General features: G+C 60.0%; 1 protein-coding gene across 4 annotated transcripts in view; it reads left to right on the forward strand.

Moving 5' to 3' along the window:
- Positions 1-11,768, forward strand: part of LOC102407057 (protein HIRA) — a 46,401-nt gene extending 34,633 nt beyond the window's left edge. For all 4 annotated transcript variants that reach the window (XM_025267151.3, XM_044929862.2, XM_044929861.2 and 1 more), the window contains 11 exons: positions 259-450; positions 1,606-1,767; positions 4,084-4,288; positions 4,458-4,562; positions 5,627-5,775; positions 6,669-6,889; positions 7,002-7,107; positions 7,337-7,459; positions 7,665-7,828; positions 8,367-8,455; positions 10,983-11,768. In XM_025267151.3, the coding sequence (XP_025122936.3) occupies positions 259-450; positions 1,606-1,767; positions 4,084-4,288; positions 4,458-4,562; positions 5,627-5,775; positions 6,669-6,889; positions 7,002-7,107; positions 7,337-7,459; positions 7,665-7,828; positions 8,367-8,455; positions 10,983-11,099 (1,633 nt within the window). In that variant the 3' untranslated portion in view covers positions 11,100-11,768. The remainder of the gene's footprint in view (positions 1-258; positions 451-1,605; positions 1,768-4,083; positions 4,289-4,457; positions 4,563-5,626; positions 5,776-6,668; positions 6,890-7,001; positions 7,108-7,336; positions 7,460-7,664; positions 7,829-8,366; positions 8,456-10,982) is intronic.
- Positions 11,769-18,073: the final 6,305 nt, after the last annotated feature.

Below are 18,073 nucleotides of genomic sequence, written 5' to 3' on the forward strand. Positions count from 1 at the left end.
GGTGCATCTCAAAATCAGAGGCGCCTGACGGCTAACGGTTGCGCTGTTTCCCTTAGTGGCGCGTAAAGCGCCAGCTCACTTAGCTCCAGCTGAATGCAGCTGCAAAGCGGCTTTACTTTCTTTTTTACCTCTTTGTCACTTGTATGAAAACCGCCCTAAAAGTGCCTTGCCCCTGGACCAGAAACCGGGGTGTCGAGGCTGTGTAAGTATTTGGCGCGGCGCCCACAGCCTGGCTGACTTTCCCCTTCTCGGCGACAGGGACTTCTCCACGGCCTTCTTCAACAGCATCCCGCTCTCGGGCTCCCTGGCGGGCCCCATGCTCAGCTCCCACAGCGGCCCGCCGCTGCTGCCGCTGGACCCCGGCACACCCATCCCCTTCAGCTCCTCGAAGCCTTCCACCGAGCCAGCGGCTGGCACCCGGCCTCTGGGCGACGCTGCCAGTAAGGACGGGTGAGTCCATGGGGCCAGGGGCAGGTCCCGGGGACGCTGGGCGGCCTCAGGTGAAGAGAGGAACGGGCTGGCTTTCAGATGGGGGCCTGCTCAGAAGAGGAGTCAGTGCTCAGGGTCCAAGGGCTCCGTGTCAGCAGCCACAGGGCCAGCCCTGCTTCAGCCGGTCCGCTCGTGTCCCCCCAGCCTGGCTCCCCCACACTCAGAATGCGTCTGCTGGGGGTGCCCACGGCCCACTGCCTGGACGCCACGCTGGCCGTGGGGAAGGAGCAGAAGAGCGTGACTGAGGAGCCGGCCCCCTGAGGGCCTTGCCAGGCAGGTCTCCAGAAGTACTTCTTCTAGGCTGAGCCAGGCCACAGGGTCACGGCCACAAGAGCAGAGCCCCAAACCCCTGAGGAGGGGCGTGGGGCGCGGGACGAAAGATTGGCTTTTCCCTGGTGCGGACACAGGCCAGGACTCCCACCCGGGAGGTGCCCAGACCCAGCTGCTGCCCTGGCCTGTGCCCGACAGCCGTGGTGACTCCGGGGCCTGCGTTACTACAGCCTCTGCCACGGTTGCGGCCCGGGAGGGAGCACGCGGTGGGTCCACCAGGCCACTCAGGAAGCCTGGGGAAGGGCAGGGTGCCGGGCCTGCACGAGGTCCTGGGAGACCTGCAGGTCTGGCCCAGGTCAGCCCAGAGGAGGCCCCACGGCTTCGGACCAGCATGTGGGACGTGCCTGGACCTGGGGTGGTGGGGAGCGCCGGACCATCCCCCCGAGGCACGTGGAGCCGCCCAGGTGCCGCGCTTGGCCAGAGAAGCGGCAGGAGGGGATGGTGGCTTCGGGACCCCATGCGCTTCTGGTTAGACATGTGGGCAGAGTGGGCTGGGGTGGAGACAGGCCCAAGGTGAGGAAGGGCCTGTGGAGCCGCCGTCCCGGCCTTGTGCCCCAGCAGCTCTCGGAACGTGCAGAGGGGCATGCCAGGCGTTTGCTCACAGCCTCGCAGATGCCAGGCGCCGGAGGGCCGCCTTCCAGAGGTAGTATATGGGGATGTTGAAGTCAGGGAAGTCGTTTATGGAAGTCTGATGTTCGTGCCTGGCTCCTTGGCTCCATGGCACACAGAGCCCAGACTCCCGGCCCTGCTGGTTGTGTGACGTGGCCTTCCCCCCACTCACCCCAGTGTGAACACGGCCACTGCTCCCACCACCCCGTCCCCCTCCGTCCTGACAACCCCGTCCAAGATCGAACCTATGAAGGCGTTCGACTCCCGGTTCACGGAGCGCTCCAAAGCCACGCCGGGGACACCTGCCTTGGCCAGCACGACCCCGACAGCCGCGGAAAGGTAAGTGGTGGCTGTGTGGGCCCTGGAGACGGGGGTGGGTGGGTTCCAGCCTCTCGTGCCGGCTTCCTGCTCACTCTCCAGCCAGGAGATTGGGAGCCAAGACAGAGTGAGGGACTGGAGGCCTCTGAGCCCCCACAGCGTGTCCTCGCCTCCCTGAGGACAGGCAGCAGCCCCCCGGTCGCCAGGACCCTGCTGAGCCGGCTGCCTGAGCGTTCCCACCTCTGCAACTGGCCTGGAGCCTCTCTGCCCCCAGGGAGGCCTTGCAGCGAGCCCGCTGAGGCACGGAGCTCACTGCCCGGTCCAGCGAGTCAAGGGCTGGGGGGGTGTGAGCGGGGCCAGGCCACCTTCCTTGGCACAGGCCAGGGGCGCCAGTCCCTTCCTGGAGCTGCATCCCCTTCAGCACGTCAGGGACAGGGGCCCGAGACCTGCAGGGGCCCCTCGACCGGCCGGCGCCCTAGAAGGCAGCAGCTGTGGCGAGACCCGTCCTTGCCGCGGACGGCGTCGTGGAGCTGGGGCACCTGTGCTGCCCTGGGGCTGAACCAAACGTGGAACCAGCGTGTCTGGGCAGGGCTCACTCTCGGGGAAGGGCGTAGGGCACTGTCGTGCAGGCCAGCGTGGCCTCTGACCTTGGTGTGCGGTCAGCAGTGTGGTGGATCTGCAGCATCCCGCGGCTGAGTGCTCTGGAAAGCTGGGGAGATGACACGCGTGTCCCTAAACAGGGAGTGAGGGGCGCCGAGGTGCCGCCCACCCCCGGACCCTAAACAGGGAGTGAGGGGCGCCGAGGTGCCGCCCACCCCCGGACCCTAAACAGGGAGTGAGGGGCGCCGAGGTGCCGCCCACCCCCGGACCCTAAACGGAGTGAGGGGCACCGAGGTGCCGCCCACCCCCGGACCCTAAACAGGGAGTGAGGGGCGCCGAGGTGCCGCCCACCCCCGGACCCTAAACAGGGAGTGAGGGGCGCCGAGGTGCCGCCCACCCCTGGACCCTAAACAGGAGGTGAGGGTGCCGAGGTGCCACCCACCCCCGGACCCTAAACAGGGAGTGAGGGGCGCCGAGGTGCCGCCCACCCCCGGACCCTAAACGGAGTGAGGGGCGCCGAGGTGCCGCCCACCCCCGGACCCTAAACAGGGAGTGAGGGGCGCCGAGGTGCCGCCCACCCCCGGACCCTAAACAGGGAGTGAGGGGCGCCGAGGTGCCGCCCACCCCCGGACCCTAAACGGAGTGAGGGGCGCCGAGGTGCCGCCCACCCCCGGACCCTAAACAGGGAGTGAGGGGCGCCGAGGTGCCGCCCACCCCCGGACCCTAAACAGGGAGTGAGGGGCGCCGAGGTGCCGCCCACCCCCGGACCCTAAACGGAGTGAGGGGCGCCGAGGTGCCGCCCACCCCCGGACCCTAAACAGGGAGTGAGGGGCGCCGAGGTGCCGCCCACCCCCGGACCCTAAACAGGGAGTGAGGGGCGCCGAGGTGCCGCCCACCCCCGGACCCTAAACAGGGAGTGAGGGGCACCGAGGTGCCGCCCACCCCCGTACGCGGGAGGGTGACCCGGGTCCCGAGGCCGCCGGGCTGGCTCCCTCGGGAGCCGTCACCCCATCCCTTACAGCCTTCTAGACGCTCACAGCCCCAGCAGGGCCTGCGGGGTGAGGCGTCACGCCCACCATCCTCCCCTCCCTCTTGACAGCGGCAAAGAATATGAGAGTCCACAGCCCAGACACACGGGAGGAAGTGCCACTGAGCGCGCACGCCCGCAGGGGCCTCCAGCCTGCACACGGCGGGGGCCCCTCCTGCGCAGCCCGCCCCCGGGGTTCCCCTGCTCCCAGCATGGCCCCAGCCTCCGTACTGTGCCCGTAGCGTGCCGTTTCCAAAAGGTGTCATCAGACCCACACGGCACAGCCTTTTCACCTGGCTTTTTTTCTGTTGATAATATGTCTAAGGTTCCTCCGCGCATTTTCATAACTTGATAGCTTCCTTCTTTCCTTTTTTTAAAGCGTGTGTTTATCGTGCGTAGTTCTGGTTGCACGGGGCCCTCGTTGCTCCGGCTGCGGCCGACAGGAGCTCCTTGCGTTACAGTGGCCTCTGGTTCCGGAGCTCGCGCTCTAGGCGCGCGGGCTCAGTTGCCCCTACGGCTCGTGGGGTCCTCCTGGAGCATGGGTTAAACCCGTGCCCACTGCGTTCCCAGGTGGACTCCCAGCCACTGGACCACCAGCGAAGCCCTCTCCTAACTTGTTTCATTTGTCAGCTTTTGGGGACGAGTAGGGATTCAATTGGCTACCCTGCGGTTAGCGGTCCCGGGGAAACGCCGCGGTGTGTGTCGTGCAGGTTGAGAGAGCAGAGCCTGGTGAAGGAGTTGCGGCCCCGCGACGTCCTGGAGAGCAGCAGCGACAGCGATGAGAAGGCGCCCGCGGCCAAGCCCTCCTCGCTGCCCAAGCGCAAGCTGGAGCTGGAGGCGGAGGCCGTGGAGAAGAAGAAAAAGGGGCGGCCACGCAAGGACGCGCGGCTCCTGCCCATGTCCCTGTCCATGCAGGTGAGGCTGGCGGTGGGCGCCTCCGGGCCTGGGCCACCCCACCCCCCGGAGTCCTCGAGCCCCCAGGGCAGCTGCCTCGTGCCCACAGAGCCTGCCTCTGTGGCACGCGTCTGCCCTGGGGTCCTCAGGGAGGAGAAGCCGGGGCTCAGGAACGCCTCTGCTCTTGCAGTCGCCCGCCGCCCTGACCGCCGAGAAGGACACTGTGTGTGTGTCCGTCCCAGCACCCGCGCTGAAGCTGCCAATGCCGGGCCCCCAGAGGGCCTTCACCCTCCAGGTGAGCTCGCCCTGGGCCGTGAGCCCGCAGCTGTCACAGACTCGGGCTGCTTTCATGCAGCTCCCTCACCTTCAGGGGCACTGGGGCTGATCTGAGCACCCACCCAGTCTTACGGAGCAGCTAGCCTCTTTGGGGACCCCACGCCTCCCCCGTGGCTTGCCCTCCAAGGCCTGCTGCCACCGTGGGCGCCCAGCTCCTTAAGACCCACTCCAGGTGTCCCTTCTCCCAGAAGCCTCCTCGGTCTTGGCTCTGGGCCTTGGGCTCAGTGCCTGGGGGGCCGACCCGCCTGTGGGCCTGCCCACATCGCAGCCCCCCCCCGGCAGAGGTGGCCGTGAGGGGGAGTGAGGTCTGTTCAAAGCACACACCTGGGGCTGGTGGTCCTCCCCAGAGGCCCCAGCCTCACACGCCGTACCCTCACCCTGGGGACCCCCATGCCAGTGGGGCATGCTGCCCTGCCCAGGATGCCCTCGGGGTCTCTGGGTGGGGCCCCCGGTCCTTCCCACGAGTGGCCGGGCCCCACCCCGGGGCCTCCCCGTAGCGCCAGGTGGGACTGTACTTGGTTTCCGGGGGCCTGGCCAGCCCTCCACCCAGCTCAGCTGCTGGGCCTCCCAAGTGCCAGCACTCCTGTCTGCCCGTCTGGAGCCGATGCCAACCCTCACTGTCTCCCCACACTCACCTGGAGGGACAGCAGGCTCTCGCAAGCACGCCGGGCACCTTGGGCGTCCCAGATCTCCTCCAGGAGCCAGCCCGCCTCCGCGCCTGCCACACCCCACAGCTGTTGAAGGCTGTGTCCCCCAGCTCTGCTCCCACACTTCATTCTCTGGGCCGGTCGCCTGTGGCCCTGCGTCCCCTCTCCTGAGTGGGGGTGGCGGGATCGAGAGGCTTCAGTCTTCAGCTCTGGCCCGGCGTGTCCACTCCACAAGTGGAGGCCCAGCGGCCACCCGCTCCCAGCGCCTGTCCCCGTGACCACCCCTCCTGACCCCCCACTCGGTGGTGGCAGCCTGTCCGCCCCGGAGCCTGCATCTGAGGCCAGCTCCACTGAAGATTTGTCTTGCCTCCCCCAGGTGAGCTCCGACCCCTCCATGTACATCGAGGTGGAGAACGAGGTGACGGCCGGTGGGGGCCTGAAGCTGAGCCGCCTGAAGTGCAGCCGTGAGGGGAAAGAGTGGGAAACGGTGCTCCCCGGCCGCATCCTCACGGCCGCTGGCAGCGGGTAAGGGCAGGGCCTTGCCCCAGTGCACACAGGGCGGCCCCTGCACTGCGCCCGGCCTGCCGTGTCCCTGGGGCCCCCCGAAGGTGGTGCTGCCCCCCGCTTGCTTCAGGAGGGGAACCCTGCCCCAGGCGTCGTGGCCAGGCTCCTGCCGGCCCTGTGCAGCTCGCACTGCCTGCCTCTGACCGTCGCCGGCTGCTTCTCTGGACCAAGTTTTTTGTGCAGGGAAGTAAGCAAGGCTTTCTGATGGTCCTCCCAGTCCCCAGGCCAGTGCTTTCCAGGTCCTGCCCTTCGAGGGGAGCTCTACTCGGGGCTCAGCCCCACAGTGTTCCCACGGGCTCCAGGGCTGCTGGAGGGGCCCCGCACTCACTTCCTCTGGAGAGAGGGCCCATCGGAGCCGTGCACGCTCCCTCATGAGCACGCTCCCTCATGAGCACGCTCGTCCGTCAGGCCTGGGCGACGCCCTCACAGGTGTCTGCTGCCCCCCGCCCTTGCTGGACTCCGCCCTGGCTCTGGTCCGAGGCTGGCAGGGCGGGGGTGTCAGCATGGCCTCCCTGGTGACTAGAGGCTGCTGCAGAGTGGCTGAGTGGCCAGCCAGGCCCTGGCAGAGTGCGCAGTTCTGCCGCCCGCGGCCAGGCACAGCCCAGGGCCCCTGTGGCCACCTGGAGGAGGGGTCATGAGAGTGCCCATGGCCGGCGCCGCCCCCCCAGCCTGTCTGGGCAGAGCCCTCCGGGGCTGCTCTGGCTCGTCTCGGCCGGGACACGAGCGCTCACTGTCAGGGCGCTGGTCCTTGGACACCTGTTCCTAGGGCAGCTCGTGTGAGCCCAGGACAGCCCAGGCAGCCTGGGGAGAGGAGCCGGCCCCGGCAGGCCCCTGACGCCCGCCCCCGCCCCCAGGGACGTGGTGTGCGTCGCCTGTGAGAAGCGGATGCTGTCGGTGTTCTCCGCCTGCGGCCGCCGCCTCCTGCCCCCCATCTTGCTGCCGTCCCCGATCTCCACCCTGCACTGCACCGGCCCCTACGTCATGGCGCTCACCGCCGCCGCCACGCTGTCCGTGTGGGACGTGCACAGACAGGAGGTGGTGGTGAAGGAGGAGTCGCTCCACTCCATCCTGGCAGGTGTGCGCGGGGCCCTCGGGGCTGGGGGCGGCCCTGCCGGCTGGGGCGACGAGCAGGCTGTGGGCCCCGCTGCCGAGCGGGGCACATGGGAACCTTCCACGTGTCTCCCCAGGAAGCGACATGACAGTGTCCCAGGTCTTGCTGACGCAGCACGGGATCCCCGTGATGAACCTGTCGGACGGCAAGGCCTACTGCTTCAGCCCGTCGCTGTCCGCGTGGTGAGCGCGCCGCCCCGGGGCCTGCGCGGGGCTGCGCTCCTGCGTCCGCTCTCCTGGGTCCCGTCCTGGGGGCACGTGAGCGTTCCTGGGCTTGTCCGCCGGCATTTCCGGCCTGGCCTCTGGCCAGCACCTGCGTCAGGAAGCCCTTGCGAGCGTGCAGGACGCCCGCCCACACTGCCCCTGCTGGGCCTTCAGTTTCTCTGAGACCTGCCTGCCCCTGTGTCCCCAGGAACCTGGTCTCTGACAAGCAGGACTCGCTGGCGCAGTGCGCGGACTTCAGGAGCAGCCTGCCGCCCCAGGACGCCATGCTGTGCTCGGGACCCTTAGCCATAGTCCAGGGCCGCGCCTCCACGTAGGTGCTGGGCGAGGGCGGCTGTGCTCATGCGGTCCCTGCCAGGCCCACCCTGGGCTGCCGTCTGCCCTGCGGGCGGGCTCTGTCTCAGGGAGCAGGCGTGCGGCCCTGTCGCTTGAGAGGCCGGCAGCGGGCCCGCTGGGCAGTGCGGAGCAGGGCCTGGGGTCCACTGGCCGAGAGCCTGCTGACCGTGTTCTGCCCACAGCTCGGGGCGGCAGGCAGCCCGGCTCTTCTCCGTGCCTCACGTGGTGCAGCAGGAGACCACCCTGGCCTACCTGGAGAGCCAGGTCGCCGCGGCGCTCACCCTGCGCTCCAGCCATGAGTACCGCCATTGGCTGCTCCTGTATGCGCGGTACCTCGTGAATGAAGGTGAGCCCCGGCCCCCGGGTCCCGCCCCAGCCAGACCTTCCGAGGGCCCACAGCCTGCTCAGCAAGGTGGCGACCCTGCCAGCATCCAGCCCTGCTGTGAGCAGAAAGGCTGGGTCAGGGTACACGTGGAAGTCACTCCCGGAAGCCTCCGCACCCCCAGCTCCTCGGAGCCCCGTAGGCCCGCATCTATCTCCCTCCTTCGAGCCCTTCGAGCCCCTCCCGCCCAGCAGGGCCGCCTGCTGTCCAGCAGCTGCATGGTCCTCAGCCCAGCTCTCCAGGGCCCGTCCATGTCTCTGCCCCAGGACCCCCGTCCCCTGACCCGCGCCTGCCCCTGTCCCTCCTCCCGCAGCCCTGCCCATGCTGGAACGCGCTTGTGTCCAGGGAGAGGGCAGGTCGGGGCCAGAGCCAAGACAGCAGGCCGCAGGAGGTGGCGCGCGGAGCGGTGGTCCCTTGGGCTCTGCGTTTGTGGTGATGTGGCCTGGGCTCGGCTTTCTGGTCTTCTGTGACGTGTCCCTGGTTCTGTGTTTTCTGTAACTAGGGTTTGAATACCGACTCCGGGAAATATGCAAGGACCTCCTGGGGCCGGTTCACACGTCCACCGGAAGCCAGTGGGAGTCCACGGTGGTGGTAGGTGCAGCTCTCCTACCCCTGCAGGAAGGTGGGGCTGAGGCCTGAGCCAGGGTGCTGTGAGAGCTGCCTGGTGCCCCTCTCCACCACGGGGCCCAGCCTCAGTGAGGGCGCGGTGCCCACCCGTCCTGGCAGAAGCCCTCACAGCACAACCACGGGGGCCTCTGCTCTGTGTCTGTCAGCAGTGCGGCGCCGTCTGGTCTGGCAGACCTGGGCGAGTGAGCCGCTGAGTCTGCAGGGTGGTGGCGAGGGCACCCGGGGGGGTCTGCTGGTGGGGGTGGCAGGGCACCAGCTGGGCCCTGGAGGCCCCCGTGGCCGGAACACCGTCAGCAGAGCGGGGTGTGACCTGAGGGCAGGGAGTGGATCCTGCAGAGGCTGCGCTGCAGGCCTGCAGGATCTGAGTTCCCTGACCAGGGATCAAACCCGAGCCCCTGCAGAGTCCCCACCACTGGACCGCCAGGAAAGTCCCAGCATTCTTCTGAATTGATGCCTTTTTTAAAAAAATATTTCTCCTGTCTCTTTGTCTGGATGTTGGGGGCGGGGTGGGGGTAAGTTGAGTGTGAGCCCTCCGCCTTCTTGCTGAGTTTCTCGGTGAGAATTGGCCGTTTACTGGTCCGCAGGAGGTGAGGCAGCTGGAGGGTGCTGCCCACGATGGTGTGGGGGCCTCGGGCCCCTGGAGGCTTCCTTTGGACAACTTCATCTCATGTGTTTAAGAGCCACTTGTATTTCCTGTTGGAATACTTTGGTGTCATTTGTTTTTCTTATTGGTTTGCATCAGCTCTTTATATATTGGGAAATGAGTGATATAAGCTCCCAGTGCACCTCGGGGACCCCGGGTTTCTTGCTGTCAGAGATCAAAGGTCCACATGTACGGGGTGGTGGTTGGGGGTGGTGGGGCAGACGATAAGCAGACGGTGGGCACGGAGCAGCTGCCCTCCGGGGCCTGAGCTGTCCTGCCAGGCCCTCTAGGGAAGCCTCATCCATTGAGGTCTCCATCTCAGGACCTGTGTCCCTGACCGGAAAAGTGGCCATGAGCTGTGTCTGGCCAAGACGGTTGGGGGGGGGAGGGGGGGCATGTGCTGGGGATCTTTGCACACACTCTCCAGTGATGGTTTTTGTCACAAAGTCTACATTACTTGATAATTGTAAAATACTGCATTTATTATTTAGCAGCATGTCTTTCTCCGTCTTTAGCTTTCAGCCTCTCTGTGTACCCATCTGTGTATTTAGCAACATGTCTTTCTCCATCTTTGGCTTTCAGCCTCTCTGTGTAACTTTCAGCCTCTCTGTGCACCCGTCTGTGTATTTCTTGCCAGCGTTGGTGTGGCCGGCTTTTGTATGATCTGTCAGGCTGTTTTTATCACCTAGTTCAAGCCATTTACGTCTCTTGTTTCCTTATGTGTATGTTGGTATTAAAGACCAGCATCAGCTTTAGCAAGATAATACGCCTTGTACCATCACTCTTCTCACTTTGAGTGTTTCCTCCAAAACATTTTCAAAGTGGATCTTTCCTGGGGTAACCCTTCTGAGGTGTTACAAGCCTGAATGAAGCATTTTTTATGATAATCTCTTATGTGAATAACTGTTTAGCTGGATTAAAAAGTATGCAAGGTTTTTTCCAGAGTATTAAAAATACCAGGGATTTCCCTGGAAGTCCGGTAGTTAGGACTCCATGCGGGCCCAGGTTTAATCCCTGCTCAGGAACCAAGACATCGCAAACTATGTGGTTAAAAAAAAAAAAAAAAAACACTTTATTGTGAATCTTGGCATGTTTTCCTTTATAGGTAATATGTTCTCAGTCTTTGGAAATTTTTAGAATTTTTCTGCCATTTATCTGAAAGTGTTGTGTCTTATTCCAATGTGTCCACTTATCAGCTTTTCCACATTACCTGATCAGCCCTCAGTGGGGCCTTTCAGCCTTTAACTGTGTGAAATGTACCCGTGTTTTTTCTTTAACTCTGTGTCTCCGTGGAACCCGTTACGTGCATGCCGGGCTGTGTGCTGGCGTCCACAGGCCTCTGTGGGCAGTGGTGCCCCGCTCCCCTGCAACACCCGGGCCTCCTCTTGCACTGGTCAGCGCTGCCCGCTGGGGTTCTGTGTTCTCAGCAGCCGTGCTCCTCGGAGGTCTGTGGACGGAGACCCCGCCTGGCAGTGCACGTCACTCGAGGGCCAGGGCGGACGTGGTGCTCGTGCACTGGGAGCAGGAGGGGTGTAGGGAGTGCTGAAGGCAGAGACCCCGGAACGTGAGGCCAAGGCCCCTCCTCTGCCTGGGCTTGACCCTGGGCCCCTGGAGAGCCGCCCCTCCAGGGGCCCCGCCCTGGCAGCCATCCCTCCTGGAAGGCCAGGCTCCTCTGGCCACTGACTACTGAGTGCAGAGACCAGCGGTGCCCGAGCCAGCAGCCACAGGGGGCCCAGACGAGCAGGACCTGCCTGGGACACCCCCGCACCTGCCGCTCCGTGCCTCCGTGTTCAGCCGCCCCACCTCCCGGCGAGATGGCTCCCTCAGCCGCCTTTCCTGTGCCCGCAGGGTCTGCGCAAGCGGGACCTGCTAAAAGAGCTACTGCCGGTCATCGGGCAGAACCTCCGCTTCCAGCGCCTGTTCACCGAGTGCCAGGAGCAGCTGGACCTCCTGCGGGACAAGTAGCCTGCCCGCCCGCCCCCGCCGCAAGGCCCACGGCTGCCCTCGCTGGGCCCCGGGGACGCCCAGACCGCGGGAGGCGGGCCGTCGCACACGGAGCCGCGTCCCAGGCTGCTGCCCCCACAGAGGGGGTGGCCCTGCCCTCAGCGCCCCCACCCTCCAGGCCCGAAGCGGAGCTGGGCTCTGCCTGCAGCCCCGGGGGCCAGCACGGCCTGCCCGGGCCTGCCATCTCCAGCACAGCCCCAGGCAGAACCGGGCCCGTCACCATGGGGGGGGCGCCAGGCTGCTTCAGCTACAATGAATGAGCCATTGTGAAGAGAGAGCCCTAGGACGCACGTGGATTATGTGGTCAGTAAACTGACCTGAGACCTATGTAAAAGGAAAGCCTATTCCAGCACACGGACTATTTTTGTACTAGAATTTGCTAACTTGTAAAATGGCCAATAATCAGGATTTCCCTATAAGTCACTTGGAAGTTGGTCACTTGTAGGAAATTTAACTCTAATTACGACAGCTACATTGAAAAATAATTGTACTGAAATTAACTTGTCTATCTTCATTTGGTTTTAATTTTTAAATGTTTGTAAAAAGAGACTTGTTTTTTGGGGGATGGGGCAGAGGGTGGGCGATTTCTTTTGTAAGTGTAAAATAAATGGACACGCATTGGATACCAAACGCTCCTGACTTCCCCAGCCTTTTCCTTCCAACTCCCAGGCCCTCCCCGCACTGTGGACCCCTGTCCTGAAATGGGCAGCGACGACACGGCACAGCCAGAAAGGGATCCGTGACGTCACCTGACCCCCGGCCCCTCCATGCGAAGCGTCGCGCAGCATCTTGCGAGCTGGGGGCTGGCCCATCAACATCTCCAGGCCAGCTGCAGAGGTCCTGGGTTCTGTCTGCAGGCACCACGGAAGTCAGGAAACACGGACATCAGGGTTTCCTTAGGCGGCGCCCAGCGCTGACGACAGGAGGAGACGGCTGGAATCACAGAGACTGGCGGCCTGCTGAGGGCTGAGCACCTCCATCCCTGGTGCCGCACGCCATCTGTACCTCCGTGTCTGTACCTCCGTGTCTGTCCGTGCTTGCGTCGGGAAAGCAGGCCTGATGGTTCTGGCCACTGACATCCCACCTGGCTGCTTCCCTGCCGGGTGGTCATCCCATTATCTGTCTCACTGGGAAGTCATGTGGCTGAAGAGAAGCAGGCACACGTGCGTGCCCGACAAAGCCGGCATACACACTGCACTTGGGCAAGGGCACCCCAGAAGCCAGGCTGCGGGAGTCACAGGACGCACATGGCCTGAGAACGCCTGCCTGGGACCCAAACCAGCAAAGACCTGGGCCTCCCTCTTGAGCCTGCCAAAGGGAGACGAGGTTAAGAAGACGCACGTGCTTGTGAGGACCGGCCAGGGTCGTGGAGGCAAAGTCATGGCACTTCACACACATTCCTTCGAAGAATCCTTGACAGTCAGCGTTATATTGACAACCATTGCTCAGACAAGAGAGGGGACAGGGACCGGGGAGACTGGTCGGAAACGTGCGCTTCCAGCCAAGACAGATGGACAGGGACCACACTGACCCTTCTGCCTGGAACCACCAAAGGAGGCAGGTGGAGTACACAAGGTAGCAGATACCAGAACGGACAGCGGTCCCTGGGAAGTGGGAAATAAGACGAGTCTGGGACTGCCCAACTCCCGCCAGCCGCAGCACCAGGAGGGGAAGCCGAGGCAGGGCCCAGCAGGACTCTGGAGTCCTGATGTGGCACCAAGAGCCCAGGAAGCTCCAAGCCCTGGAGAGGAGGGGGCTCCAAGGATGGAACCCTGGAGCTTAGCATCTGCACATCCAGCTGCCTGTGAATCGGTGCTCCTGCAATGAGGAAACGGCCACAGAACCGTCCAAAAGGGTCGGCACCCAGAGCCGCGTGTGGTGTCTGTTCCTATCCACTGGACTAGAACTCAGCTCACAGGCTTGGGGCAGAAGAGGACTTGGGAAGTCTTCCTCCGTTTTGGAGAATAATTAGATCCCTCTGCTCCAGATCCATCCAGGATTCCCATGTGGCTCAGACGGTAAAGAACCCGTCAGTCAATGCAGGAGACCCGGGTTCAATCCCTGGCTCGGGAAGATCCCTGAAGCAGGAGATGGCAGCCCTCTCCAGCATTCTTGCCTGGAGAATCCCATGGACAGAGGACTCTGGTGGGCGGTAGTCCCTGGGGTCACAAAGAGTCAGATATAACTGAGCAACTAACACTTCCAGATCCATCTAACAAAAAACAGACAAGATCCAAAAGGACTAAATTGCTTCCAAGAAGTTAGTTACGTTGCAGAGTTCAAGAGGATCTGTAAGAATACAGAAGTGCCCAACACGGCGCAAGGGACAGTGATGATGTCCGGCGTCCACACGAAGATCACCAGGCGTGCAAAGGAGGAGCTCAGGGCAAAGCGAGGAGAAGAGTCAGTCTGGCTGCTCAGGCAAGACTGCCCCGGGAGTTCCATGGATGTTGGAACCAGCAGAAAAGGACATTAAAACAGTCACTATAACACTTGTTTGTTCCTTATTTCGAAAAGTGACGATATAAGACTGTAGCCAAGAAAGCTGCAATCAAACTTCTACAGATGAAAAACGGTAACGTGGAGATGAAAGAGGCGTGGAATAGGATTGATGACAGAGCAGACGCTGCAGGAGAAAGGATTTGTGACCTTGAAGGCACAGAAATAAAAATGCTCCAGAACAGGAAATCCAAAGGAAGAAGGGAAGGGGCCTCGGAAGCCAGGGGACAGTGTCAGAGAGCCTCATGCAGGTACACTAAAGTCTTCAGAGGAGGGGGTGACAGACAGAACAGATACTTGAATACATAAAGGCCAGAAACTTGCCCCACCCCCATGCCCTGCGCCCCCTGGGCGGCCCCCTGCCTCTGTCCATTTCCCCTCCCGCACCCCTCACGCCATGCCGCTCACCTCCCACCTGCCCACTGATGTTCCTCAGCTCCCCTCCGCCTGCTGGCCTCCTTTGCAGGCAAAGCACGGGGTCTGTGTCTTCCCGGGCAGGGACCCCCTGCCTGTGCTGACCCGACTGCCCTGGGTGCCTCCCAGCCTCAGCCTCCAGGTGGTGTGAGCACACTCCACACGGCTTCGGGCTGCGGGTGGTGCTATGGCCCGGGCCGGGGGCACCTGCCCGTCATCTCTCCACATTAGCTCTGTCACCCCGTCCTCATGTGCGTGGCAAGTCGTATCTCAGTTGTTCTTCCTCTCTAAATCTTATTTTTGTGTTAATTTAAGCGTCTGGTTTTTGTGAAATTTAATTTTTGTCCTTCAGTGACTTATTTTATAGGACACTTCACCAGATACATGGATGGCAAGTAAAATAAGCACAAAGAGAAGATGGTCAGTGTCATCAGTCATTTACAAAATGCAAATTAAAACCACAATAACACATGCCTCTTAGAGTATCTTAAATGTAAGAAAATAGTCAAAATCCCGCGACTGCAGAGCAGCCGGAGCGCTCATACGCTGCTGACAGGCGGGCATGGGCACAGCCATGGTGACAGACTGCTGGGCGGCCCCTGTGCAGTGAGACGCGCGCTCGTCGGGGCCTGGCTCGAGGCAAGGAATCCGCCTCCGGGCGCACAAGAGAGACTCGGCTTCAGTCCCTGGTCGGGAAGACCCCGGGGAAGGGCGTGGCGACCCGCCCCAGTGCTCTTGCCTGGAGAAGCCCATGGACAGAGGAGCCCGCTGGGCTGTGGTCCATGGGGTCACGAGTGGGACATGGCCGAGTACACGAAAGGACCTCGCTATTCTATTCTTAAGTTTGGGTTTTGTTTTGTTGTAAAGATACAGAACATTTTTCATCATATGAGGATATCTCATATTTCCCTTAACTAAACAATAACAGCTTTACTGAGAGAAAATTCTCATAGCACGTAGCTCACCTATCTAAAACGTGCGGTTCAGTGGTTTCAGAATAGCCACGCGTGCAGCCATCACCGTCGTCTCTATTAGAACGTTCCTGTCACCTCGAAAAGAGACCCCGTGCCCTTTATCACACCCCCCTTGCCCCTAAGTAACCACCTGTCTGCTCTCTGTCTCCATAGACTTAGCTCTTCTGGATATTTCCTACTCATAAATACAAGTATTTCCTATATTGCTTCTAAATATTTCCTGTAAATAGACGTGGTATTTTGTGACTGGCTTCTCATATAGTGTAGTGTTGACAAGACTCACTCGTGTGCCAGCCCTTCACTCCTTTTTATGGATGAGCGTGTCGTTTTCGGGGTCTTCCGCACTTTGCCTCTCCAGTCAGCCGTCCATACACATGTGGGTTGCTTCCAGCTTTTGGTAATTCTGCACAGTGCTGCTTTAAACATGTGTGAACAAGTCGTGTGGACCTGTTTACATTTCTCACATAGGGATATATATGTAGGAAGACTCTGTAGACGTGAGTTTGAACAAACTCCAGGAGGTAGTGAGGCACAGGGAGTCCTGGCGTCCGCAGTTCACGGGGTCACAGAGTCAGACATGACCTAGCGACGGAAGGACAACAAACGCTACCTGTAAGACAGCCTCATCCTCTGTGCTTATGACCACAGCTGCTTTCTCCCCTCACTCACAGGCTTGTGGGTCGGTCCTTGCTCCAGGCTTCACATGGTCCAATCCGAGCTTCAGGCTGGCATGGCAGCGGCTACTGGGAACGCACACTCACGGACACAGCAGGAGGGCCGTGGTGGGAGGCAGACACAGGGCAGGACATTTAAGCCTTGGCTGGTGTCGTCCTGCTAACAGTCCACCATATCAAGTCCTGGAGCCACGCCTGGACCCCAGGGGCGAAGGGACAACCTCAGCTCACCACAAAGCCACGGCGAGAGGGTGGACGAATGCACCACCCCAGGGAATGAAGACGGAGGACTGGTCGTTCAGTCTACTACCAATCCAGCCTTCTTGTACCCATGAGCTGCACACTGTCCTTCGGAGTTTTATCTGTAGGATGAAGGTCTGCAACGATAACTCTAGACCAGCAAGACTTTGTCTTTTGCTTCTAAGTGAAGTTGGGTTTTCATTTTCAATATTTGAGAAGCAGCTGCATTTCTTTTCCATGCATTATTTCTTCTAACGCTTTTGCCCACTTTTCTGTTTGGTTGTTGGTCTTACTGAGCCGTGTAGAAGCTCATCATTTCTCTTGATAAGACTTAAAAATTTATTCTCAGGATTACTTGGCAAGTTACCAGCAGTAAGAATCTTCGAATCCTTTTCAAATCAGACATTTAGTTCCTCCACACATCTGGGCCAGGCCCTAACTTACTAAATGTCCTGTCATTTTGCCTGACTAAAATTGTCCTAAATCGTTTTCTTTTAGGGTGTGAATTCATAGTTTGGACCTCCAGAAACCCTGGGATGGTGCCAGGGGTGGGACGGGGAGATGCTGCAGTAGGGGAGGACACAGCACGAATACTGCAGGGCCCTGACAACACTTGGGGTGAAGGGTGTCTGCGGTCACAGGCCTGACTGCCAAGACAGCTTTGGGAAATGCGGTACAACCCACAGCAAGCCCACACGGTCCAAAGAGGATGCTGCTGTTGTCCAACCCGTGGTCTTCGCAGGTCGCTGCTCCTCCTGGAAGGAGATGAAAAGGCAAAGAGGACACTGAAAGAGGAGCTCCTCAGGTCGGTAGGTGCCCAATATGCTACTGGAGATCAGTGGATAAATAACTCCAGAAAGAATGAAGGGATTGAGCCAAAGCAAAAACAAGACCTAGTTGTGGATGTGACTGGTGATAGAAGCAAGGTTGGATGCTGTAAAGAGCAATATTGCATAGGAACCTGGAATGTCAGTTCCATGAATCAAGGCAAATTGGAGGTGGTCAAACAGGAGATGGCAAGAGTGAACGTTGACATTCTAGGAATCAGTGAACTAAAATGGACTGGAATGGGTGAATTTAACTCAGATGACCATTATATCTACTACTGTGGGCAGGAATCCCTTAGAAGAAATGGAGTAGCCATCATGGTCAACAAAAGAGTCCGAAATGCAGCACTTGGATGCAATCTAAAAACAACAGAATGATCTCTGTTTGTTTCCAAGGCAAACCATTCAAATCACAGTAATCCAAGTCTATGCCCCAACCAGTAACGCTGAAGAAGCTGAAGTTGAACGGTTCTATGAAGACCTACAAGAACTTGTAGAACTAACACCCCAAAAAGATGTCCTTTTCATTATAGGCGACTGGAATACAAAAGTAGGAAGTCAAGAAACACCTGGAGTAACAGACAAATCTGGCCTTGGAGTACAGAATGAAGCGGGGCAAAGGCTAATAGAGTTCTGCCAAGAGAATGCACTGGTCATAGCAAACACCCTCATTCAACAACACAAGAGAAGACTCTACACATGGACATCACCAGATAGTCAACACTGAAATGAGATTGATTATATTCTTTGTAGCCAAAGATGGAGAAGCTCTATACAATCAGCAAAAACAAGACAGGGAGCTGACTGTGGCTCAGATCATGAACTCCTTATTGCCAAATTCAGACTGAAATTGAAGGAAGTAGGGAAAACCACTAGACCATTCAGGTATGACCTAAATCAAATCCCTTATGATTATACAGTGGAAGTGAGAAATAGATTTAAGAGCCTAGATCTAATAGATAGAGTGCCTGAAGAACTATGGACGGAGGTTCATGACGCTGTACAAAAGGCAGGGATCAAGACCATCCCCAAGAAAAGAAATGCAAAAAGGCAAAATGGCTGTCTGAGGAGGCATTACAAATAGCTGTGAAAAGAAGAGAAGCGAAAAGCAAAGGAGAAAAGGAAAGATATAAACATCTGAATGCAGAGTTCCAAAGAATAGCAAGGAGAGATAAGAAAGCCTTCCTCAGCGATCAATGCAAAGAAATAGAGGAAAACAATAGAAAGGGAAAGTCTAGAGAGCTCTTCAAGAAAATTAGAGATACCAAGGGAACATTTCAAGCAAAGATGGGCTCAATAAAGGACAA

The sequence above is a fragment of the Bubalus bubalis genome, chromosome 17 (assembly GCF_019923935.1).
Source record: "Bubalus bubalis isolate 160015118507 breed Murrah chromosome 17, NDDB_SH_1, whole genome shotgun sequence".
In the NCBI taxonomy this organism is placed as follows: domain Eukaryota; kingdom Metazoa; phylum Chordata; class Mammalia; order Artiodactyla; family Bovidae; genus Bubalus; species Bubalus bubalis.